Below are 26,418 nucleotides of genomic sequence, written 5' to 3'. Positions count from 1 at the left end.
GAATTTGGTATTAGTATTATCCTACCGTACTTTTGTTTACTCACTGACTTCAGTCATTGTGGCAGAGAACAACCAATCTTTCATTATCATTTGAATTAATTTTCTCCCATTCTTGTATTAGTTTTCATTTCAGTTCACGTTTTGGTATTATTCTTTTTCTTCTATCTTCTTGCCTAAGTTCACTCCACAAATTCTTAATCTAGTTGAGATCTGAGCTCTAAGGTAGTTCTTTCAATACTTGAACAGTAGTCACATTTTGATATTCCATTTTTATGTTTGGGATCATTGTGTTAATAAAAGTAATGTTTTCCTGAACCAAAGTTTTGCTGTAAGATGACTATAGGTCATGATCTATATTTTCAATTAACAATATTACACCTTCAGTATCTGATATTTATTTTCCAGGTCTGGTAAAACCAAACATTTCCAGAGATTAGCAGTTGAGATGGCCTTGTTATTTTCTTGAGGTATGCCTTCCATTGTGCTTGGTTGATCAAGCTGGAGGCAGATCAGCAGGCAGGTCGGATCCTGAATAGTACTGCACTTGTGCAGTATATTTGCATCTGATGTAAGAAAGCTCCAATTCTGTACGTTGGTCTTGCACTGTAACACTCCCACTCTCATGGACTACAGTATGTAGTGCAGGTTGTTTCACTGAAATGTTGTGATTATCCACCTCGTTTCTCCACTTGATGGTGCAGTTTGCTTCCTGCAATCCCTTGAGGATCAGTATTCAGCATAAGAAACTCTTCCTGAACTTGAGCCATCTTGCTGGAGTCTGGTGTCCATGCAGAGTATGACAGGAATCTGTCTCCCCTTTCATTCTCTCTATATCTGCAGCAACTTAGGATGTGAATGGGTTCAGCTTCTGTACTGGGGCTGGCTTAGGGCATCCAGTCATGATCTGTGTAGTTTCATTAACAGCAACTCCTAGTTGCTTCATATGAGCAGAGACATTCTATACTGGTGCAGAGTATTCTGAGGCAGATATGCATAGTGCCATGGCTGATGTTCTAAGGGTCTTAGGGTCAGCTCCCCAAACTTTGCTTGTCAGTTTCCTGATGGTGATTTGAGCGCAGACTGTACCACTGGCATTAGCACAATACTGCTTGAAGGTCAGAGTACAATCTATCGTGACACTCACATGTGTCGGCGTCGAGCAATGTCACTTCATCATAATTTCCTTGCTGTTAAGGAGGAAGGCACAGATTTGTATCTTGCTCAACTTTGGCATGAAGTTTTCAGCATCCTACTAGAGGGAGGGTTCATCTAAAATCTTGGACAGTTTCTCTTCTACCTCTGCAAAGCTACAGCCTTGAATGGCAACCACTGTGTCATCAGTATGGATGAACTTCATTGATGAAGATATTGTGTAATGCTGGAACCAGGATACTTCCTCAGGGTTGACCATTCTGGATCCTCAGTCTACTGTTCTTATGCTGGAGGGAGACACAGAACTTTCTGTTCTCCGTGAAGGTGCCAATCAATGATGTCAGTTGATGATCCCTAGTCAATTCATAAACTTTCTTCAGTACCTTCCTGTGCTTCATAGCATCATATGCAGCTGAAAGATCAATAAAAGCCACTCCAATGATTTCCTTCTATCAAAACCTCTTTGATGTACTGGGTGAGCTTGACAATTTGGCTACAGTACAATTTGTTGGGCCAAATCCTGCTTATTGGTGGATGAACTTTCTATCCAGGTTGTTCAAGATTTGGTTAAGAATCAGGCATTCTAAGATCTTTAATAATAATTTTTTTTTTTTTTTACGAGGGAAGTGTGGGAAATCTTTCATTAGACACTTGTGAGGGTCCGCACTCCACAAGCGTGTGAGATTCCTACTCACTAAAACCCACACACCCTTTTCCCAAGACGTATATCTCCGCCCCGGAACCGCTCTCGCATTATTTCAGGGCGGCGTCGTGCTAATTTCTCAGGTTTCTTCTTCTTTATTTCTCCTTATTGTCGTTCATGAGCATTCATATCTCTCTTTTTCTGATGCAGGATGCCTTCTACATATACTGCTATCTGATCCCAAGATTCTTGGTTTCGTAGCATCGCCTGCACAATAGTTTCTGGCGTCAACTCTCCTTGCTCAGTATATAAACATCTTCTCTGAGTTGACCAATGATAGCATATGAAAAATGTGTGAAATACATCGTCTATATCATTGCATCAAATACACGCCGAGTCGCTCGCTCTACCTACTCTATATAGAAATTTCTGGAAGTATCCGTGACCCGTCAATAGTTGCGTGATGTAAAAGTTAACCTCGCCATGAGCTCGGGCAACCCAATCAGCTAGGCGTGGTATCTGCCGCTTAGTCCATTTTCCTCGAGGATCTTCCTCCCATCTTTGCTGCCACCGCTCCGTTCATTGCCTATAAGCTAGCTCCTTAGCGCGCTTCTTTCCGAGCTCTCCTTGAGTTCGCCAGACTTCCTGCCTCTCTAAGGCAAGTAAATCAATCGGTGCTACTGCTGCTATCGTAAGGACCGCAGGTTCGGATACTGTGCGATATGCGCTTGTAATACGCAAAGCTGATCTCCGCTGTACCGCAGCTATCCTTCGCCGGTATTTTTCAAACTTCAGAGATTCAGCCCAGACTTCGGCACCATATAAAAGTGTCGAGTGAACTATCGACATCAGAAGTCATCGTTTGCTAGACTTCGGACCTTTAACGTTGCTCATTAATCTACTCAGCGCAATCGTTGTTTTCACCGCCTTATCTGTCACTCGTTAGATATGATCCCAAAAAGTAAGTTTGCTATCAGTTGTCACTCCGAGATACTTTATACTTCTAGATGTTTCAATTTCTGTTTGTCCAATATACATTGGAATGACTGTCGTGATCCTTTTTCTTGTCAAGAGAACAATCTCTGTTTTATGATCTGCAAGCTGTAATCTGTGATTCGCCATCCAATCTTTCACCCGTCGCATTACTTGATTTAGCTTAAACTGAGCCAACTCCAAATTTCGAGCAACTATCAAAACAGCTATATCGTCAGCATAGCCCACTAGCGTTGTGTCTTCCGGCATCTCTAACCTCAACAATCCATCATACACTATGTTCCACAAATTTGGGCCAAGGATGGACCCTTGTGCTGCACCAGCTGTGAGCCGTTTCACTCTTTGCCCATCTTCTGTGTGATATACTAGAGTACGATCTTTCAAATAATTTCTCATTATGCGCATGAGATACTCCGGTAGTTTGAAAGTATTTTGAAGCGCTTCCAATATGTCATTCCAACTGATCGAGTTGAAAGCGTTCTTAACATCAAGGGTTACAAGGAGTGTCACTTTTCAAGAGTGATGATTACCCATTTGTGCCCTTTTAGCTGTATTCAACACTTCCCATACTGCATCGATTGTCGAATGCCCTCCTCGAAAACCATGTTGACGATCAGAGAGGTCCCCAGCTAGTTGAACTGCTGAAAGTATTCTTGGCTGCAAAAGTTTCTCTAATCCTTTACCAGCAGTATCCAGCATACATAAAAGCCTATAGACCCCAGATTTTCCTTTGCTTATTAAAACTAGCCGAGCTATTTTCCAGCGAACACTGAACACCCCCGAGAGCAGGCAGTTATTGTACATTTTCAGCAGTAGTTGTGGACAGGAATCTGCTATCAGCTTTAATATCTCTGCTGGAATACTATCTGGTCCTGGGGCCTTTTTATTTCTAAGGGACCTAATCGCTCTCGTCAATTCTTCTCGTGTAAAAAGTGGCACATCATCTATGAAGTCATCATCATCAGCAGCAGCAGCAGCAGCAGACCTCTCAGGATGATCTGGGAATAATGTATCCACAATATCCTTCATTGCATTTGAGTCCATGATCGGGTTCGAGAAACTTCCAATTTTCTTCATAACAATCTTGTATCCTAAACCCCATGGATCGTCATCCACCTCTTTAGCCATTTTCCACCATTTGTCGACTTTACTCTTTTTGATAGCATTTCTCAGTTCTTTCTTCGCCGACTATACTCAGCTGTGAGTGAGGTGTCTTCTTGGCTGACTCGTGCTCTCTGTGCCTTCCGTCTAAGTTGCAGACAACGTCTTCTCTGATCAGCAATATCTTTGGTCCACCAGTACGCTGAACGCTTCTTGTTTCGTGACGTTTTACGAGTCATGGAAAGATCACATGCTCTCCCAATAAGCTCCATGGTGAGCTTAACACATTTCTTAGCGGCTTCTTTCCTTTTATAACAACATATTTGTTTTGTTATGCTATCCATTTCATTTCTTAGGATAGCAAGAAATTTTTCTTTGTCCATACTTTCTATATTCCACCGCGTTGGTTCATACGATGTACCGGTAATATTAATCTGTGAAGTTTCAGGAAGAATACAAAAAGTAATGTACTGGTGATCACTTCCCGTGTATTCTTCAATCACCCGCCAGTCATTGATATTCGACACGATGTCCTCAGATACAAAAGTCACGTCCGGTATGGTTCCTCTACAGCCCGGTCGTCGAAAAGTTGGCATGTTTCCAATATTAGCGACCGTCAAACCCAGCCTAGCGGCCATCTCCATAGTTCGGCGCCCTCTAGAGTCATACTGTGGCATACCCCATTCTAGTGCCTGGGCATTGAAATCACCAGCCACGATTAAACCGTTGTCAAAACCCTGTAATACGTCCTCTAGGCCGTCCAGCTTAGCCTGAAATTCAAATACTGACTCATTTGGTGTAAAGTAACAGCTCACTAATCTACCAGTGCGGACCCAAATAAAACCGTCTCCGCATCCCTGGTTTGATACTGGGCACCTACCCAAATCTGGTATCCAAACTGCAGCTGTCCCACAATTATCCACGAACCATCCTGGGTGATCTCTGTCTTGATAAGGTTCACTGAGAAGAAATACGTCTACTCCTATCTCAAAGGTCATCTGCGTCAAAAGATATTGGCAGTTCTACTCCTGTGCATATTTGCCTGAATAACCTTCATCATTTACTGCTAGTTTTAGCCTTTTCGAGAGCTTCACGAAACGCTGTGCAGGCTTTTGAGCCAAGTACATGACTTCGATTAGCTTCGTCGACATTAATGTCTGTGCAAATTATGCATCTCGGATTTGCTTTGCAACCTACCGCCCTATGCCCGGCTTCTCCGCACTTAAAACAAATTTTGCTTCTATCTGCACCTTTGCAGTTTCGTGCATGGTGTCCATACGAAAGACGTCGAAAGCAGCGAGATACCATGATCCGTTTTCGGATTCTACAATCCAACCATCCTATTTTAATTTTACCCATATCTAAAAGTTTCTGGGCCTCCTTATCTTCTATCTCAATGATAGCAAGTTTTTGCCCTCTGCTGTTCGGTTTATTAATTGAGACTTTCAGTTCACCTTCGAAATTCTGAAGATCCTCTCTTACAGCTTCCTCTACATCTAAAGCAGTGGTGATACTGTCCATGTCCCGAATTTCCAAGGTAGTGCGGGGAGTTAAAGTCTTCACATCGCCATCCGTTCCAAGGACATCCCTTAAAGATTTATTAAAATTGTCCCTGTTCTCATTTTGTGTATCTTTATTAAAAGCGAGAAGAATCGCCCCGGTCTGAATTTTACGAATAGATCGAATACTCACATCACTGTCTTCCGGTTTTATTTTACTCCGAATACCCTTCAGAACATCTGCAAAAGTCTTGCCGTTTGTTGGTTTGATAAGGACAGCATCAGAACGATCCCTTGATTTTAAATGGGTCTGTTTATCTTGTTTTTTCCCACTAGCAATGACCTCCATTCTACCAGAATCTACCTTATCTGTTAAAGGTTGGATATCTTTATCCTCCTTCATTTCGTTCTTCTTGTTTTTTTTCTTATAGGAAATCTCGACTCATTTCTTCTTATCATTCTCCTCCCCGTTCGTCACTAACGGTGTCGTAGGCAATTCATTTATCTCTACGGTTGTTTGTTCCCGTTTTAGATTTTCCCTAGCTCTCTTCCAGGATGTCCTGCATGCTGCTCCAGCATCGAGAGCTTCCTCCAATTTTCGCAATCCATTCTGGATTTCCAACTTAAGGTTCTTAAGCGGAATAGCTAGAATTTTTTTCACCAATGCCCTAGCGATCTCAAGATGTTCCTCCTCTTTACGCTGTTCCTCCACTATTATTTCCTCACTCCTCCCATTAGGTACTTGCGTCATATCCTGTGTCCCAAAACTGGCACATTCAAGTACGTTTGCACTCCTATTCTGATACGAAAGAGAGCGCTCTACCGAATCTATCTGAACTTCTGCCTCCGTCATCATGCAAGAAAGGAATCTAACTGGTCGTGACTGAGCCGCGGCGGCGAAGGACCTTTCTTTAATATCGTATATTCCTTGAAAGCAACTTATAACCTAAATCCTGAATGATGAAACACTTATCTACAATGAATTTGTCTACAAGTCAACGAAATAGTTTGATGAAGTTGTAAAACAATACTACAGGTACTAGACGAATATTCTAGATCAACTTCTAGTGACGCATATCATTAATTACTTACGAATTCAACATAAGAAGTGCACACACATATTCACCCATCTTTCCATCACGCAACAAATAATAATAATAATAATAATAATAATTTTTTTTTTTTTTTTTTTGCGAGGGAGTGTGGAAAATCTTTCATAAGACGCTTGTGAGGGTCCGCACTCAACAAGTGTGTGGAGATTCTTACCCACTAAAAACCACACTCCCTTTTCCCACGACGTTTATCTCCGCCCCGGAACCGCTCTCGCATTACTTCAGGGCGGATGTCGTGCTTAATGCATCTTGTGCTTCATCTTCCTTCTTCTGCTTTACTATCTGTCGTAATCGTCCAGGTCCTTCTTCTTCTGACGCAGAATATTTTCTACGTAGACTGCCACCTGGTCCCAAGATTCTCGACTTCGTAGCATTACTGACACGATCCCTTCTGGCGTCAATTCTCCGTGCATAACTTCTAAGCATCTTCTTTGTGGCAGCCAATGAACACACACAAAGAAAGTATGTGATACGTCATCGATATCGCCGCAGTATATGCACACCGGACTAGTTGCTAGCCCTAGCCTATGAAGAAATTTTCGGAAGTATCCATGACCTGTCAGGAACTGTGTGAGATAGTAGTTCACTTCACCATGATTTCGGGCAACCCATACGCCCAGAGAAGGTATCAGTCTTTTCGTCCATTTCCCTCTAGAATCATCTTCCCATCTTGTTTGCCATCGTTGCATTCTGCGACTATGAGCCAAAGCCTTTGCCCTTTTCCTTCCTAGCTCTTCTTGTGTGAGCCAAATTTCTTGTCTTTCGAAGGCCAACAAGTCAATGGGAGCTACTGCTGCTACTACTAGAATCGCGGGTTCTGATACTGTGCGATATGCGCAAGCAATTCGTAAAGCTGCTCTCCGTTGTACAGCCACAATTCTTCTCCGATATTTCACAATTTTTAACGATTCAGCCCAAATTTCCGAACCGTATAGCAGTATCGATTGAACAATTGACATGAGAAGCCGCCTTTTACTAGATATCGGTCCCTTGATATTTCCCATGAGTCTGCTCAGTGCAGTCATGGTTTTCGCTGCCTTATCTGTTACCCGTTGGATGTGGTCCCAATATGTAAGCTTAGTATCAAGCGTTACACCAAGATATTTTGTGCTCCTAGTTGTTTCGATGGCTATCTGTCCGATCTGCATCGGTACAACAGTATTAATCCTTTTCCTCGTCAGGAGGACAATTTCCGTTTTGTGTTCTGCGAGTTCTAACTTGTGATTTATCATCCATTCTTTGACACGTCGCATCACCTGATTCAATTTAAATTGAGCCAGCTCTAGGTTACGGGTTACTATCACAGCAGCTACATCATCAGCATAACCCACAAGTTTTACATCTTCTGGCATCTCCAGCCGTAACAAATCATCATACATGATGTTCCAAAGGTGTGGTCCGAGAATTGAGCCTTGCGCTGCACCAGCTGTGAGCCGTTTTCTTCTCTGACCGTCTTCCGTGTCGTATAACAATGTACGGTCTTTCAAATAGTCTCGCAGTATATACATGAGATATTCTGGTAGCTTGAAAGTTTCTTCTAGAGCTTCCAAAATATCACTCCATCTTGCCGAGTTGAAGGCATTTTTAACATCTAGAGTCACAAGAAGCGTCAGTTTCCTAGAATAATGATTACCCGTTTGAGCTCGTTCTGCTGTCTTCACCACTTCCTTCACAGCATCTAGCGTTGAGTGACCTCTGCGAAATCCATGTTGTTGGTCGGATAGGTCGCCAGCTAATCGGACTGCTGCTAGTATTCTTGGTTGTAGAAGCTTCTCTAAACCTTTCCCGGCAGTGTCCAGCATACATAGAGGTCTGTAACCCCCAGTTTTCCCTTTACTGATCAGAACCAATCTAGCTATCTTCCAACGAAAGCTAAAAATTCCTGCTTTCAAACAATGATTATACATTCTCAACAGCAGTTGAGGACATAATTCGGCTGCCACCTTTAGTACTTCTGCTGGAATACCATCTGGACCAGGGGCTTTCTTATTTCTAAGGGAATTAATTGCTGTTATCAATTCTTCAATTGTAAAAGGTGGTACATTGTCTAGTTCTTTCTCGGCCTCATCATCAATCCTCTCTGCATGATCAGGGAATAGTGTGTGTCTATTTCTTCCATGGTGCGTGGATCCATGATAGGGCTTGGTAGCATCCCGAATTTCTTCATGACAATTTTATACCCTAATCCCCATGGATTTTCATCCACTTCCTTGGACATTTCCCACCACTTGTCGGCTTTACTCTTTTTAATTGTATTTCGCAGTCTTTTCTTCATAGTCTTATACTCTACTGAGAGAGCTGCGTCGTTATGTCGTGCTCTTTGTGTCCTTCGTCTGAGTCGCAGGCATTGTTTCCTCAACTCAGCAATTTCTTCATTCCACCAATATGCTGGACGCTTGCCTCTCCGTTGTTTGATTCTGGTCATTGATGCGTCGCATGCTTGCTGAAGGAGTCTCATGGTGTGTTCCACGCATTTATTAGCAATAATGCTTCTCTTGCCTCCGTGACATGTATCCGTCATACAATCCATTCCATTCTGTATTACTTCATGAAATTTTTCTCTGTCCATAGTGGCTATGTTCCATCTTTCTGACTTGGGCGTGGTAATCCTTAGATTCGGAGTCTCTTGAAGTACACGAAAAGTGATATACTGATGATCGCTTCCAGTATATTCTTCAATTACTCGCCATTCAGTTATCCTAGACGCAATGTCTTCAGAAGCAAAGGTTACATCTGGTATGGTTCCCTGACACCCTGGTCGCCGAAAGGTTGTCACATTACCAACTTTGATAACCATTAATCCCAATCTCGCGACCATCTCCATTATACGCCTCCCTCTAGAATCTGTTTGAGGCATGTTCCATTCAACTGCTTGAGCATTAAAATCACCAGCAACAACTAGGTTAGTGTTCATCCCTTGCAGAGTATCTTCAAGCCCATCTAGTTTTGTCTGGAAGTCAGAAATAGCCTCGTTCGGGGTAAAATAACAGCTGACAAAAATTACCTTCTCAACTTGGACCCAGACGAACCCATCTCCGCATCCTTGATTTGTAACTGAGTATTTTCCAAGGTCTGGTACCCATATCGCAGCTGTCCCTAGATTGTCTGAAAACCAGCCTGGTTGTTCTCTGTCTTGATATTGTTCGCTGAGAATCAAGATGTCTGCTCCTATCATAGATTATCTGCGTCAATAGATCATTGGCAGTTAGACTCCTGTGTATATTGGCTTGAAGGATCTGTACCATTCACCACTGCTTTTTGGCCTTTTTAGTGCTTCACGAAACACAATACACTTGCCTGAGCCAAGAGCATGATGTCGTTTTGGCTCTTCAACGCCCATATCTGTGCAAATTATGCATCGTGGATTCGTTTTGCATCCTACTGCCTTGTGACCAGCTTCTCCGCACTTAAAGCAGAGCTTACTTCTGTCCAATCCTTTACAGTTTCGTGCTTGATGCCCATATGACAGACATCTAAAGCACCGAGGAACTACGGCCCACCGTCTTACTCTGCAGTATAGCCAGCCTAGTTTAATTTTGCCTATGTCTAACAGCTTTCGTGCCTCGCTATCTTCTATCTCCACGATGGCGAGTTTTTGTCCCCTGCTGTTCGGATTTGTGATGGAGACCTTCAATTCTTGATTAAGATTTTCTAATTCACGTCTTACAGCCTCCTCTACGTCGGAAATAGTGGTGGCACTGTCCATATCCCGAATTTCCAATGTAGTTCTAGGCGTCAAAACCTTTACTTCGCCATCATGTCCAAGAGCGCCTTTAAGTGATTTATTAAAATTGTCTCTATTCTCCTTTTCCGTGGCCTTATTAAATTCAAGAAGAACTGCTCCAGACATAGTTTTCCTGATCGATCTAACACTGGCGCCACTGTCTTCTGGGTTCACCTTGCTGCGGATATCCTTCACAACATCTGCAAAAGTCTTGCCATTCATCGGTTTAATAAGTACGGCTTCTGGGCGGCTTCTTATAGTTGAACGTTTCCGTTGCTCGTTCTTTTTAACAGTTTCAGATACCGGTACTGGTTCAGGTTGAGTACCTTCATCTTCATCTGCCTTCTTCTGCCTCTGTTCCCTCTTCTTCTTCTTCTTGGATAAAACTATTTCCCAGTTATCCTGTTCTACGTTTCTGTTTGCGGTGCTCTGTTCTACTTTCTCTTGATCGGTCAAATCCTTTTGCATTAATGCTCTAGTTGCTTTCCAGGCTTTTCTGTGCGTAGATCCCGCATCTAGGGCTTCCTCCAATTTCCTTAAACCTTGCTGAATTTCAGTCTTCATATTTTTCTGCTGAATTGCGAGAATACTTTTCAACAGGCCCCTGGCGATTTCCAGTTGTTCTTCCTCTTTTAGCATATCCTCCACAATTTGTTGAGTGATATCAAGCCTCAGATTCGTTTCCGCATTCTGCTCAATACTTCTATTGCATGTATCATGCGTGCACTCCACGTCCATGATATTGTGGCCATGTTCCATAGATGCTGGATTCAAATCCACAGAGTCGCACTGGATTCCAGCTCCCAACATCGTGCCGTGAGTAGGGAGTCCAGCTGGCCGTGACTCAGGTCGCAGAGATATATCTATTCTCTGTTATTTTCTATGACGAAACTACGTAACCTTTAAACGCATTTTCACTAACACACAATGTCAATGTCTTGAACTTTTCACCCACTACCATAGTTTATCCTATTAAATATTGAAAGCACGGATATTAAATATTACTTACACTCACTTTCCATGTCAGTATCCGAGTGATTACCAACGAAATCTTCGATCATTTCATTTTCTTTGATGAAACTAGAACTAGGTAACCTAAAAACGCATTTTCGCTAACACACAATGTCAATATCTTGAACTTTTCACTCACTACCGTAGTTTATCCTATTAAATGTTGAAAGCACGGATATTAAATATTACTTATACTCACTTTCCATGTCAATATACGGGTGATTACCAACGAAATCCTCGATCATTTCATGCACAACATAATAATAATAATAATAATAATAATAATAATAATAATAATAATAATAATAATAATAATAATAATAATAATAATAGCAGCTTGTGTTCTCCAGAGAGGCTGGTGCAGGTCTTTCAAAGTGATGCCATACAGGCAACCTGCACATCTGTGAGGATGGGGTCTCACGAAAGATTCTAATAATGAAGACTGCACAAACACCCAGCCTCCAAGCCAGAAGGATTACCCAATGAAAGATAAAATCCCCAACCTGGCTGGAAATCAAACTTGGACCCCTTGGACTAAAGACCAGCACACTAATCATTTAGCCCTGGAGCTGGACAATAATTTAATAATGTAGCAGATTTCAGATGAAAAATCTTTACTGTTGGTTGCGAATATTTTGGTTTAATTTTTTGCTTGGTTTGATCTTAACTATTCTTCTACTACAAAATTAAGTATAAGTCTTTTCCTCCAGCTCAATTCACTGATAAATATTTCCTTGTCTAGCCACCTTCCCCTTAATTTCAGCTCTTCCACTTACCTTCCACACTGTTTTGTTATAGATTAATTTACAAGGTTATTCTCCTTTTATCTCCCTTGCAAGTTGTGGCACTTTTAATTTTGGATCTTTTTATATTCTCCTTAAGAGAATTTCTTTCTTAAAAATGTGATTAATTTTCTCACCTGGCTCTTTGACATACCGTATGGGCTCAATCCTGCCCTATTCCTTAAATTAATTTATAATGTCATTAAACTGTGCTTTTCTTGTGTCTAATACATTTTCTATTTCTCTGCAATTATATCCTTTTGTATTGTGAAGAATAACAAGATTGGCTTTGCTCAAACTTTGTGTTTTAATCTCTAAGCCCCACATCACATGCAGACATATCTTGACTATACAGCAGAGCAACTGAACACAGCAGTGACATTCAGAGGTTGATGTTGCACTATTCCTTTTCTCCTCCACCATACCTAGCTAGAGTCATGATAGAGTAACAGTCAGCCACACAATAATTTAGTAAGTCCTTGAGTGTTAAAGGTTTCCCAATAAAATTAAACTGCAGACTTATGTCACATTTTTGCAATTTAAGTCTTCTGTTGTATCAATTTATGCATTTCTCAACAGGTTCACAATTAAGATAGATACTGAAAATGAACATTAAGCTGACCTGCTATGATTTGCACTGTAAAAACAGAATAATTGAATAACTAATACAAAATATATGGAAAAGTATGACATTACTAACAACTATCAAACTCATACCTAGTCTTTTGTAGAGTGTTGCTTAACACTAAAACAGCAAAAGACCTGATGTGAGGTCATGCAGAACATATATCTGTATATCTGTTGAAATATTTCCATGTCATTCCTGTGAATGCATTAGAGCCGTTCTCTTAACCTATATTGTGCAGCTGTAATACTTGTCAAGTCCAATTTCCTAACCCTATAACTTCCAGTGTATAGATCAGAAATGCATACTGAGAAAAATAGTCTTACGGGCTATTTTCAGAATTCACCAAAAGATTTTTCCTGCTCTGTGAATGGTAAAAAAGAACATAATTGCTTGTTGTAAGAAACCTACAGAAGATAAATATACGGTATGCCAGTGTAAACACTTGTTGCCCATTCGCAGACCTAAGAGCTTAAAGCAGCTGTTCACAAACAGGGGGCCCTGGTACAATGGAAAGAGGGTGGCAAAAGTAATGTTTGGAAATGTGAATTTAATATGGCAATTAAAATACAAAAATTCTAATGGAACCTTTGGATTGTACAATACTGGTATAATATATACCTACTTATTTCTAAACCAGCATATTTATGTTACCAAACCGTATAAAGCCACTAAAGAGTTCGATATACTGTTATTATTCCCTGCTCTGTTTGAAAATAAACTACAGCTCCACATGATTTAATTGTAGCAATTGTTGTGACTTGCTGGCATGATTTATAATCTCAAAATAATAGAAAAGGTTGTGGTATTGTTTTCTATTGTTCAGATGCAGGAAGCAGTGTGCATATTACGGCAAACATAATTGGCAGCCATATGAATTTTAGGGAACAATGGTAGAACGTGTATAGGTATTTTAAGGTAGAAACAGGTTCTAGGAAGGACATTCCAGGGATCTTTAATAAACAGGGGAGTGTATATGTGAGGACTTACAGCATGCAGAAGTATTCAGTCAGCAGTATATAAAGGTAGTTTGATATAAGGATAGTGTCTCAGTAGAGGAGGCAATTAATACTGGTGAATTACTGAAATTAACCTATGATAATAGACATTTGCAAAAGGATACAAAAGTTGAAAGCTAGAAAAGCAGCTGGGATTGATAAGATTTCTGGGGATATACTAAAGGCAATAGGTTGGGATATCATGCCATATCTGAAATACTTATTTGATTAGTTTGCGTAAAGGAGCAACATCATTAAAGCAAATATGCAGTAAAAGTTCTTGGCTGTCAGCCCACAGTTATTGCAACAAAGATATGAAAGCTGAGCCTGACTTCACCACTTTGACCAGCGTATGCAGAAATCGAGTTCATATGAGTTCACAGCCTAAAGGGTACCCAACACCCCAGAGAGTGTAAGTTTAAGAATATCACTATACTGAAGGTTCACAATTCCCCAATGCGAAGGTATAGCCAGCGAAGAAATGTTCATATAAGAGGATATACATCTTGACACAGCAGACATAACTTTAGGTAATCCATTAATAATAATAATAATAATAATAATAATAATAATAATAATAATAATAATAATAATAATAATAACTTGCAAGGTATTTTGAAGAACTGCTTAACTGCCCAGAACCAACACAAAGATTTCCACCGCAGGAACCTGACTTCACAAACCCAAATTCAGTACCACCGGATGAAGAAGAAATTACCAGACAGATAAAACGACTTAAAATTAATAAAGCTGCAGGTGAGGATGAGATCATAGCAGAAATTCTCAAGTCAGCAGGCCCAAATACTATAAAAGAATTCACCGGTATCATCCAAGGGATTTGGGAAACAGAACAAATTCCAGAAGATCGGAAAAGTGCACTAATTCATCCTTTACATAAGAAAGGAGACAGAACAGACGTAAATAACTACAGAGGAATCTCATTGATATCTGTTGCCTACAAAATTTTATCTCAGTGCCTTCTCGATAGAGCCCAACAGCAACTAGAACCAAAAATTGGAGAATATCAAGCAGGTTTCAGACCAGGCCATTCATGTCCAGAGCAAATTTTGAACCTAAAGTTCCAGAAGGCATCAGAGAATTTGTAGCAAAAATGTAGTTTGTACTTTTGTTGATTTCAAAAAGGCCTATGATTCAGTTGATCGTCAATCACTGTTTCAGATATTAAAAGAACAGGGTCTAGACCGGAAAACACTCGCAATTGTAAAAGAGACATTGACAGACACAAAATCTAAGGTTAAATTCATGGGGGAAATCTCAGACCCTTTTCCGATCAAAACAGGAGTAAGACAGGGAGATGGGCTCTCTCCACTACTCTTCAACTGTGTCCTTGAAAAGGTAATACAGGAATGGCGCAAACAGAAGTCTGTCCTCAAGATTGACCAACCAATCACTCTTGGTAGGGGCAAATTAGCAGTAGACTGCTTGGCTTTTGCGGACGATCTGGCAATCTTAACTCGTGACGTTTCAACAGCCATAAACCAGATCAAACTCCTGAAAGAAACAGCGGAAAAAGTCGGCCTCCAAATATCGTTTGAAAAAACTGAATACATGACCTGCAGCAAAGAAGCCCCTAAATTCATGGAGACAAAATATGGCAAAATAAATCGGGTCCAGCAATTCAAATATCTCGGTGAAATAATTCAGGAGAATGGAATAGAAACAAAAGCCAATGAAGTTAGATGCCAAAAAATGGAAACTGCATATAGACTCACCCAAAATATCTATAACAAAAAGTGTCTCTCCAAGCATGCAAAACTAAGACACTATAATACAGTAGTAAAACCAGAATGCCTCTATGGATCAGAGACACTAATTTTGAACAGGAAAACCGATCTAGAAAATATTCAGAAAAAGGAATGCAAGATCATTAGAAAAATTTTAGGCCCAAAACTCGTAGATGAACAGTACCGCCTTAGAGGGAAACAGGAAATCAAACAATTTTCTAACATTCACAGCGACATCAGAAAACGCAGATTAAGATTCTTTGGACATATAAAAAGGATGAACCCAGATAGACTTACCAAGCAAATAGTTGAATTTTATGAAAACCGAAGTAAAGCCAAAACGAACACAATAAAATGGATTGGCGAAATTAAAACAGATCTCAAACTGGCAGGAATTACACCTGAAGACATCCAAAGCTGGGTTATCTTCAGAGCCAAAGTTCATAAGTGGCAAGTTGACCAAGAGGAGGAACCAAGGAAGAAGACCGGAACAACATGGTCTCAAGAGAGAAAAGAAGCACACAGCAAACGAATGAAGGAAGTGTGGGCACAAAGAAAGGCAAATGCCTGTCTCTAAGTACTTTGCGTAGTCCTAATGGGCTCATTCGCAAATAATAATAATGATGATGATGATGATGATGATGATGATGATGATGATGATGATGATGATGATGATTACAATAGCTTGTGGCCTCCGAAGAGGCCTGGTGCAGGTCTTTTGAGCTGACGCTGTGAAGGCAACCTGCATGCCTATGAGGATGGGGCCCTACCTATGATGAATTCTAATGATGAAGTCGGCACACATACCCAGCCCCCAAGCCATCAGAATTAACCAATGAAGGATAAAATCCCCGACCTTGCCGGGAATCGAACCAGGGACCCTCTGGACCAAAGGCCAGTATGCTAACCATTTAGCCATGGAGCCGGACAAAGTAAACTCGTGTCCTCATCCCGAGGTGGTGCAGCTCTTTTAAGCACACCCCCAATGGAGGTGAGCTGCATGTACCATTTCAACCACATACCAGCCCTCCTGCCTTTCTTAAATTTCTGGCAGTACCGGAAATAGAACCCTTGCCACTGAGGATGGCAGCTAATAGTGCTAAAAGTTACGCTATGGAGGTGGACATCCACTAATGAAACATTACAATATCCTAATTTAGTCGATAAGTCTATAACTTTAGTATGTTGTAGAATTCAACACAAATTAACACTCCAGTGGTCGTGCGAAGAAAAGTCACGTCAGTGGTCGCGTGGATCACAATTGTGATCCGTACTTTCTTTGTGATATAAGGCTATTCTATGCTATTTATTCAACGAATATGATTATGCATTGTGAAAAGAACTTTATTTTGTGCACAATATAATATAATTATGTATGCATTTATAAGAAATACCTGAAAATTACCGGACATTGTTATTTGTATCACTTACTCCCTCCATAAGGTATCTCACTGTCTGGTTCATTCAGCCATAGATTTATATCCTCATAGTCATCCATTTTGTACTTATATACCAATAATTAATACAAACTCATAACATGGAGTAGATATATGCACATGAACTGAGATTAGACACCGTAATGAGAAAACAAACAAAGTCAAAAAAAGTCACGCTAGTGGTCGCACGCATCACAGTTGTGATCCACAAGAATAAATTGCTTTATAACGCAAAAACCATCAGTCAAGATATTAGCAGATTACTGCATTATCAGAGAGGGGATGGGGTGTGAGGAAGGTACACAAATGCTCAAGGTCAACAGTCACACCAAAACACAGGAGCGACATGAACTAAACGGCTGGATCACTATTGTGATCCGTGCAACCACTGGAGTGTTAAACAGTGTATTATGGTTGGGCATAATAGTGGGCTCTATAACCTGAGCCACACCATACAAAATAAGACTATAATAAATAGCAATGAATAAATGGAGGTATACTATGGGAGTAATTGTAGAAAGCAGTTCAACAAATGGATGTAGAATAGGCCCAGCTTCATTGCCCCATAATCCTAGAGAAATTTAGGCAAAACTTAAGAACAGCCTTGCCTTAATGCGAATAAAGTTCACAATAGGTTCCACGATAATGGGAACCTTATGAAAGACCAGCTTCGAAACGAGTCATAAGAAATAAATCTCTTCCCCCTAATTTGCTTGGTTCAGGCCACTGCCAAAGTTGTAATAGCATTGGAAAATGCCGGAGTGTAGAATCATAGTCAAGTTTCTGAGCTTCTTGAGTAGATAGCAGTTCTCCTCTCAAACCCCACAAGATATGGCAGGCAAAAAAAAAAAAAAAAAGAACTGGAGAGAAGCAGTATTTATGATTCCAGTGGAAGCCGGGGCTGAAAGCGTATAGGTAGAGAGAGAGGAGAGGGGAATAAAGAAGCCACTAGAAGGAACGTGATGTAAGAAATGGTGATGTAACCAACTCTGAGAAGCAGCTGGCATCTGCTAGTTAGATACAGGCCAAAGTAGATAGACATGTTGATTTTCAAAGGGGGCATGAAAATGGAGAGTCTCAGAAGAAATATGATTTATAAAGGGTGGAAGGTAAGCACATATCATTACAAGAGCAAAGTCTGATGAGTAGTCTATCACTGAGTTCTTAATTTTGTTAGGTAAACACCAAATGTTGCAACAGAGATCTTTTATGTGCCGACATCAGAGTATGGAGTATCAAGTGGCTTTTTTCTGCCCTTAAAATCTCTGACTATCTGACTACCTCTGCCAGGATTGAACCCACAAACTTGGAATATGGAGGCTGACACTAATCTACCACTGATCCGCAGAAAGAGCTTGTAGGATAGATGATTCTTATGTGCTTGTACATGTCCAGAAGTAGTAATCTTGTTTCTAAATATCTCAACATCATGACAGCAATCCAGTAAATCATGGCCATGTCCTTTTGGGTGAAGCAAGCACACCTGTAATGCCTTGGATAAGTAGCCCTTATATGACAGACTACAGTGTGGAAGCATTTGGACATATCGCAATCAATCAATCAATCAATCAATCAATCAATCAATCAATCAATCCTGATCTGCATTTAGGGCAGTCACCCAGGTGGCAGATTCCCTATCTGTTGCAAGCCGCGTGAGGCGAGCCGAGAGGAGTGGGACGAGAGTCTGGTCTGCAATATCAGTCTCCGAAGCCTTGTTCTCAGAAATATGTGCAACGTTTTTTCTCACTGCTTTCAAGGTTTGCAAATGGAACATTGTGTCAGATGCTTACAATATAATGTGCTTTAGATTTCCATCGCTCGCATTTGAGGTTTGAGCTTCACTGATAGCCTTGGTAGCCCTCAGTATATGCCACTGATGATATGACTTATAAAACAATAGCCATAGTTGCTTATAGAATCCTATCAACAGAGAAAGTACCTAGCTGTTTTAAAACAGTTAGGACAGTTCTGCTGCACAAGAAGGTCAGAAACTAATATTCTGTCAAATTGGGAGACCTATTACCATCTACCCCATCATTAGGAGAGTAATAGAAAATTTTAGATAATAAACTGCGTTCTTTCATTAGCTTCAGTGAACATCAGAGGGGTTTCTGCAGCCAACAAGGGACCCTTGATTTTTCAAAATACTATATATATTTTTCAAAAGACATCAGTTCACAAAGCATGAATGACCACAAGGATCATGAACTTTTATAATTTAGGCAATGATAACTGAAAATATTAAAATTATTGTACAGAAAGGAAACATTCATTCTTGCAGGACTATTAAAATCAACAAAGGAGAGAAATCATGATACAACAATAGTCTTTATTGATATATTGAAAGCTTTTGATAGCTTAAGATATACATATTTAAAATCAACACTATTCACAGAAGGAATTCCAATTACACTAAGAAATCTAATTATAGAATGGCAAACTGGTAACATTATGCAAGTAGACTCTGAAAGGGAAAACTAAATCCATATGTATACAAAGAGGCATCATGCAAGGTTCTTCCCTGTCACCAATGTTATGCCATCCTACCACCAATTATGATTTTGATGATTCAGCTGATGAAAGTCTCGCGTCAAAATACGGGATACAACTTACATCTGATTTGGCGTCACTCACTGTAATAGGGTTTATTGATGACACTATTATCAAAAAAAGGAAGAGAGGCAGCATGTTAATTAATCCACATAGCCTTACAGCTGTTTCTGAAGATATGCCTAGAAATAGACTCCAAAAAATGTGTTGGGGTGTGTTTTGAAGAGGGAAAACTTGTTGATAGGACCCCATTAGTTGAGGAAAACATGATGATTAAAACTATTAAACAAGGTGAACAGTTTCACTACCTTGGCATTCCTTTCGCTGATACAATTAACTCCGATACAATTTCAGTTATAAGAAACCTACACTGAGAATTAGATGAGCTTACATCTTCTCCTCTATTTAAGCCCGATTGGAAATACATTGTTATTGTCATGTCCTGCACTTCCATGTCAGACTGCTTAACCAGCATTTATAACCTCTAGCTTTCTCAATGATGCTGATAAAGTAATACGAAGCTCCTTGAAAGAAATTTTACAGTTGCCTACTGACATCCCAGATTGTATATTATATTCAGACAGAAAACATAAATGTCTAGGTCCTTTCGGAGCATCGTGGCAAGTAGCACTCCAAAACATCAGTGCTTAAATGTTCTAATCTGAACTGCCGTTGCATATGTTTATACTAGTCAGGAGCCATTAGATAAAACTGAACTTGTCTGTGTTCTTTAAACATAGCTAATGATGATAGAATTAGTAATCAGCAAAATAGTATCTATGATACAAGGACAATATGTCAAGAGCTTTGAGACCACAAAATGAGCACCCTGTAGGCCTACTCTCTACCTCACAAAGGTATAGGAGTTGAACTTTATAAGGAATAACTGGATGAAACACCATGAAGGCCTCTCCTGTAGTGAAAGGCAGACAATGGTATGATGATTAATGGGGTGAAAAGTCAGGTTGTCAGTTCCACAGAGAGGAGAAGTCCTCTCAGTTTTAATCACTGTTACAGATCTCTTCATATGGTTGTGAGGGTGTGTAGGGGCTGTGTGGTAAGGATGTAAAGGAGAGGGCGTATAAGTCACTGATGATACCCCAATTAGAGTATGGTTCTAGTGTATGGGATTCCACCAGGATTACTTCATACGAGACCTGGAAAAAAAATTCAAGAAAAGCAGCACAATTTGTTCTGTGTAATTTCCGACAAACAAGTAGTGTTAAGAAAATGTTGAAAGTTTTGGCTGGAAAGATTTGGAAGTAAGGAGATGAGCTGCTCAATTAAGTGGAATGTTTCAAGCTGTCAGTGGAGAAATGGCTTCAAATGACAAGTTTGAGTGGAATTTTTAAAAGTAGAAAAGACTGTAATGTGAAGACAGTGCTGGAATTCAAGATGACAAGTTGGGACAAATATTCATTTATAGAAAGATTAATTAGGGATTGGAATATTTTATCAAGGGATAGTTTTGATAAATTTCCAACTTTCTTCAAATCATTTAAGAACAGACTACATAAAGAACTGATAAGGAATCTGCTGCCTGGCTGACAGCCCTAAATGCTGATCAGGATTGATTGATTGATTGATTGATTGATTGATTGATTGATTGATTGATTGATTGATTGATTGATTGATTGATTGATTGACACATACTATACAATATACACCAATGTAGGAGTATTTCCTATATTGTATTATTTCACTTGATCCACAGTGGCAACCTGTAAATTCAGGAAGTTGATGGTTCCACAATAAATCATATTTCTCTCTCTCTTGGTATAATGGGCATATATGTTTGGCTCCATGGCTAAATGGTTAGCGTGCTTTGCTCACAGGCGTCCCATGTTCGATTTCCGGCAGGGTCGGGAATTTTAACCATAATTGGTTAAATCCGCTGGCAAGGGGGCTGGGTGTATGTGTCATCTTCATCATCATTTCATCCTCATCGCGATGCGCAGGCCGCGTACAGGCATGAAATCAAAAGACTTGCATCTGGCAAGCCGAACTTGTCCTTGAACACTCCCCGCACTAAAAATCATATGCCATTTCATTTTTTTTCATGGGCTCATATAAATAAGTTCACCTCTGGGGTGTAGTAGTCAGTGTGATAAGCCGCCACCGCCAGGAGCCCTGAGTTCAATTCCCAGCTCTGCCACGAAATTTGAAAGGTGGTACGAGGGCTGGAACAGGGTTCACTCAGCCTTGGGATGTCAGATGAGTAGAGGGGGTTCGATTCCCACCTCAGCCATCTTCGAAGTGGTTTTCCGCGGTTTTCCACTTCCATTCCAGGAAAATGCCGGGATGGTAGCAAACTTAAGGCTACGGCCACTTCCTTCCTCTTCCTTGTCTATCCCTTCCGATCTTCCCATCCCCCCAGAAGGCCCCTGTTCAGCATAGCAGGTGGGGCTACCTGGGCGAGGTACTGCTCCTCCTTCCCAGCTGTATCCCCCACCAAATGTCTCATGCTCCAGGACACTGTCCTTGAGATGGTACAGGTGGTAACCCTCGCTGAGTCCGAAGGAAGGTAAACGGATTAAGAAAAAATATATAAATTAAAATTATTTTAGAACTATTACACAAATAAATTAAGAATGAAAGATATGTACAATTATGAATCTAAGTATACATAAGATGTCTAGATGTCTACTGCCCACAAAAAATAAGTGGAAAACACATAGAATGTTTAAGTGCCAAAATTATTATATGTTGTCAGTGCATTAAAATGACAAAGATAAAGGTCAAAATACAATGTAAGCAATAACTTAAGACCAACACTGCATACTTCAAGAAAAAGGAAACCTTAGTGTGTCATTTCGAACATCTTTTTGCTCAAGAGGGAAACACACCAAGTATAAAAATCCGATTCCCAGAAACTTTGCTCAGTGAAAAGGGGTGAAAATAAGTTAACACATGTTTTGACTTATCTGTAGACACTCAACCGTTTCCAAGAAAATGACGGTCGAAGTTTCCAACGTGCTTTACAAGCCTATTAGTGTGTAACAAATTTAACCACTGCGATGGCGACCCATGTTCAAATCCTGATGAATTGTTGTTGGCGTTTCTTTCTTTCATTTATTTACTTTGACCATTGATAATTATTACATGAATGGTTTTGTTCACTGTATTTTAAAATATCGTTGTCCTTATTGTATATGTTCTGTCTGGTAAATGAATTTTAAAACCTCAATAAATCAAATGTCTGCCTCTGTGGTGTAGTGGTTAGTATGTTTAGCTGCCAATCCCGGAGACCTGCGCTCAATTCCCGGCTCTGCCACAAAAATGTTAAAAGTGACAAGGGGGCTGGAACAGGGTCCACTCAGCCTCGGGAGGTAAACTGAGTAGAGGGGGTTCGATTCCCACCTCAACCATCCTCGAAGTGGTTTTCCACTTCTCCTCCAGGCAAATGCCAGGATGGTACCTAAATTAAGGCCACGGCCAAATCCTTCCCTCGTCCTTGTCTATCCCTTCCCATCATCCCCCTACAAGGCCCCTGTTGAGTATAGCAGGTGAGGCTGCCTGGGCACCTTGGTCCTCCTTCCCAGTTGTATCCCCAACCCAATGTCTCATGCTCCAGGACACTGCCGTGAGGTGGTAGAGGTGGGATCCTTCACTGAGTCTGAGGGAGAAACCAACCCTGGAAGGTAAACAGGTTAAGAAAGAATAAAGACAACTTATTTGAAATTGCTTTTCGAAAAAAATGATCCGTTATGCATAGTTTGTCGCAAGCTTATTGCCAACATATGAAATCTTCAGTAATATTAACATTTCTTTCCCGAGTGATATTCCTACCCAGAAATATAATTGTGGCTAACCTGCCGCAGTGCGATGCTTGTGGTGTGCAATATTTTTTAACGGTTTGGAATGTTTCTGCAATTGGTATCATCCAAGGGAATGCACCGTATCTCCCTGAAGCAGTAATATAAGAATGAACTTACAAAACATTGTAATCTCTGAAAGATAACATACATAATGTAAAGGCTATACATAATAAATGCATAACACTTTTTGTGAAACCCAGTTGTAATTTTACTACCGACATGATGCCCTTGTATCCACTAACTTGCTAAGAAACATTCGTACCAAGCTTGATAGCTGCAGTCGCTTAAGTGCGGCCAGTATCCAGTATTCGGGAGATAGTAGGTTCGAACCCCACTGTCGGCAGCCCTGAAGATGGTATTCCATGGTTTCCCATTTTCACACCAGGAAAATGCTGGGGCTGTACCCTAATTAAGGCCACGGCTGCTTCCTTCCCACTCCTAGCCCTGCCCTGTCCCATCGTCGCCATAAGACCTATCTGTGTCGGTGCGACGTAAAGCAACTAGCAAAAAAAAAAAAAAAGAAAGAAACATTTGTGTATTAATCATCAATGGACATAGATAAATGAAACAAAAAAACCAACAATTAGTTGAGACTTGAACACGGGGCGCGGAAGTGTGAAGCATGGTGGTGGGCGCTGCGCCACCACGTCGGTTGAACTTGAAAGGCACATAAAGATATCGGAAACTTCGACCGTCATTATCTTGGAAACAGTGGAGTGTATACAGATAAGATGAAACGTGTGTTTGCTTATTTCGACCCCTCTTTCACTGAGTGACGTTTCTGGGAAATTGGGCTGTTACATTTGGCGGGTTCCCTTCACCAGTGGAAAATTTTTATTTTGGTTTGTTGACTTGTATGCTTAGGTAAATTTACTTTGTAATAATTAAAAAAAGAATAAGAAGAAATAATTCAGTGTTCAACAGAAGCACTTAAGACACGTAGTTATGTAGTTTTATAGGACTAGACCGACTGAATTTTGGAAATGTATTTGAATATTTGTAAATAAATTAAAAAGTCATTTTTAAACCATCAACATCTTCCTTTTCTAGAAAGCAATTAATATTGTAGTATGGTGAGCTGTTTTAATCCTTCTCTACATCAAATCTTGTTTCAATATGTTACAGCCTAATTGCTGCAGCTGTGACATTCATCATGGGGAAAAACGTTGGTCGACAACGCATTCTGCTGAAACAAAAGAAGCTCCTCAACAACAACAACAGTTGCAGTGTTTCTAAAGGAACGTCACTTACACCTTTAGCAAATGGATGGGCAGTAGATTGTTCTGGGGCTAGTAAGGGCCTGTTTTTAGGACTTCTGTGTCTTGTAGCAGGAATTGTAGTCATAATAATCTTTCTTGTGGTCAAAGAGGATGAGAGTTTTCCAGCTGATACAGTATTCTGGCTAACAACTGGAGCATTGTCTGCAATACTCAGTTTATGTTGTATTATGACAACGCTGGGACTTGTACAGATACGTCGTCTCTCCCTCACAGGCCATGAGCCGAGCTCACTAGATGCCCTTCTTGCTACAGTAGCTGCAACAGGTGTTCAGCTGTACTCCATCTTTGGAATGGTAGTGGGAGCAGGAGGTCTTGGTCTGGAGAATGCTGTAGATTCATCATTCCAGAGCCGGCATGCAATGTTAATAGCAGTCAGCTTATTGCAACTCATTCAAGCTACATCCCAGAGTGCTCTGATAGCTGAAGCTTTGAGAAGAGCATCACTCACTCGACACCAAATGTTGCTGAAACCCGGTCGTCAGGTTATTACATTCTTGCTGTGCAGCAATGCTGTCTTGTGGGCATTTGACACCTTTGTGACACAAAGTTGGATGTCACAAGAGCTCCAGCTACGTTTCTTTGGTGTCCTAGCCTGGGGTGTTATTTCACGCATAGGCCTCCCATTATTGGTATTTTATCGTTTTCACTCTTGTGTTCTCCTGCTGGAAGTCTGGAAACGTTCATACAGGACCCCTCTGATGGATCCGGGAAACTGACGGTGGTGGCAACAATGGAGACACCGGCCTGGATTTATGCACTTAATGACAGAATATCCAAGCACTTGCATTCACCATTTCACAGGCCCAGATCCTCCACCAAGGAAGAACAAGGAAAATAATAAGATGACTCTAGAAATTTTTCCAGCAACCATAGCAACTCAACGAGGATCTAGACCTCCAAAAAAAATTACTAGCCTTGCTGAGTTTCCTTATACTCCAGCCTACAATACTAATCCCAAAAAAGGGGCTTTAATGCGTTCATATATGGACTCAGTCAGTTGGATGTATCTAGACCAGTCAGGTCTAGAACCATCACAAGGGCCTATGGTTCTGGAGTTAGATTATGCTCTGCCACCACCAAGGAGAAAAAAGCATCACCATCATCATCATCATCATCATCATCATCACCACAATCAATCTCATGTTTCCACTTCCCATTGTTCATCTTGTATAGTATCAGAATATTTAAAAGCAAAAACATTACCAGCACCAAATATATTTGAAATGGTAATGAATGCCAAGAATTCAAATACGCCATTTCGAAAAGTACCATGGCATCCAAATTTGCATATGCTCAAGTTCTGACTAAGGTAACCATTAGGACAAAGTCATTAAGCTTAATAATATAAATATGTGTGAACATAAACTGTGACTCTCTTCACAACATAAAAGAAATATTGCTCACAAAAAATTAAAACAAATCAAGGAAAATCATAACTATTGTAAATAATATTTTAAATGTTTTAATAGTTATTAAGACATTCAATTTGGGAAATAAATTATGTTTCCTTTTATTTTTAATGTCCAAAGAATGATGTGATTGGATTGTATAATTTGTATATAGTAAGTTTAACCTATGCCTTCAGCAAGAAAACTAGATTATATGAAGCTATACTATGTATTATTTGTATATATTGTATTAATAAATTGAGAATTTTTACACAAAATATGTTGAAACAAAGTTACAATTTTATTTTAGTTTTAAGAAGACATGAACATAAGAACCTAGAGGAAAAGAAGAGAGAAAAAGAGGAGGTGAAAAACATAGCTACGTACAGTGATTAGAATGATTCATAATTAAGAAATGCAGTATGATATTTGACAACACATCTATAGAAAGACAGATTGAAGCGTCCTGCATGCGAGGATGCCAATGAGAGGAAATGGAGAAGGTTACTAATATAATTCAACAACAACAACAACAAAAATAAAAAGCAAAGCAAAGTCATC

General features: G+C 40.2%; 1 protein-coding gene across 1 annotated transcript in view; it reads left to right on the top strand.

The window, feature by feature from the left end:
* LOC136867119 (proton channel OtopLc) overlaps window positions 1-26,122 on the top strand; it is a 261,050-nt gene extending 234,928 nt beyond the window's left edge. Inside the window, exon 8 of the mRNA XM_067144223.2 lies at window positions 24,315-26,122. Coding sequence (XP_067000324.1) covers window positions 24,315-25,185 — 871 coding nt within the window. The 3' untranslated portion in view covers window positions 25,186-26,122. The remainder of the gene's footprint in view (window positions 1-24,314) is intronic.
* Window positions 26,123-26,418: the final 296 nt, after the last annotated feature.

This window comes from Anabrus simplex, chromosome 3 (genome assembly GCF_040414725.1).
Source record: "Anabrus simplex isolate iqAnaSimp1 chromosome 3, ASM4041472v1, whole genome shotgun sequence".
Classification (NCBI taxonomy): Eukaryota; Metazoa; Arthropoda; class Insecta; order Orthoptera; family Tettigoniidae; genus Anabrus; species Anabrus simplex.
This window is presented reverse-complemented; position numbering and strand designations above follow the sequence as displayed.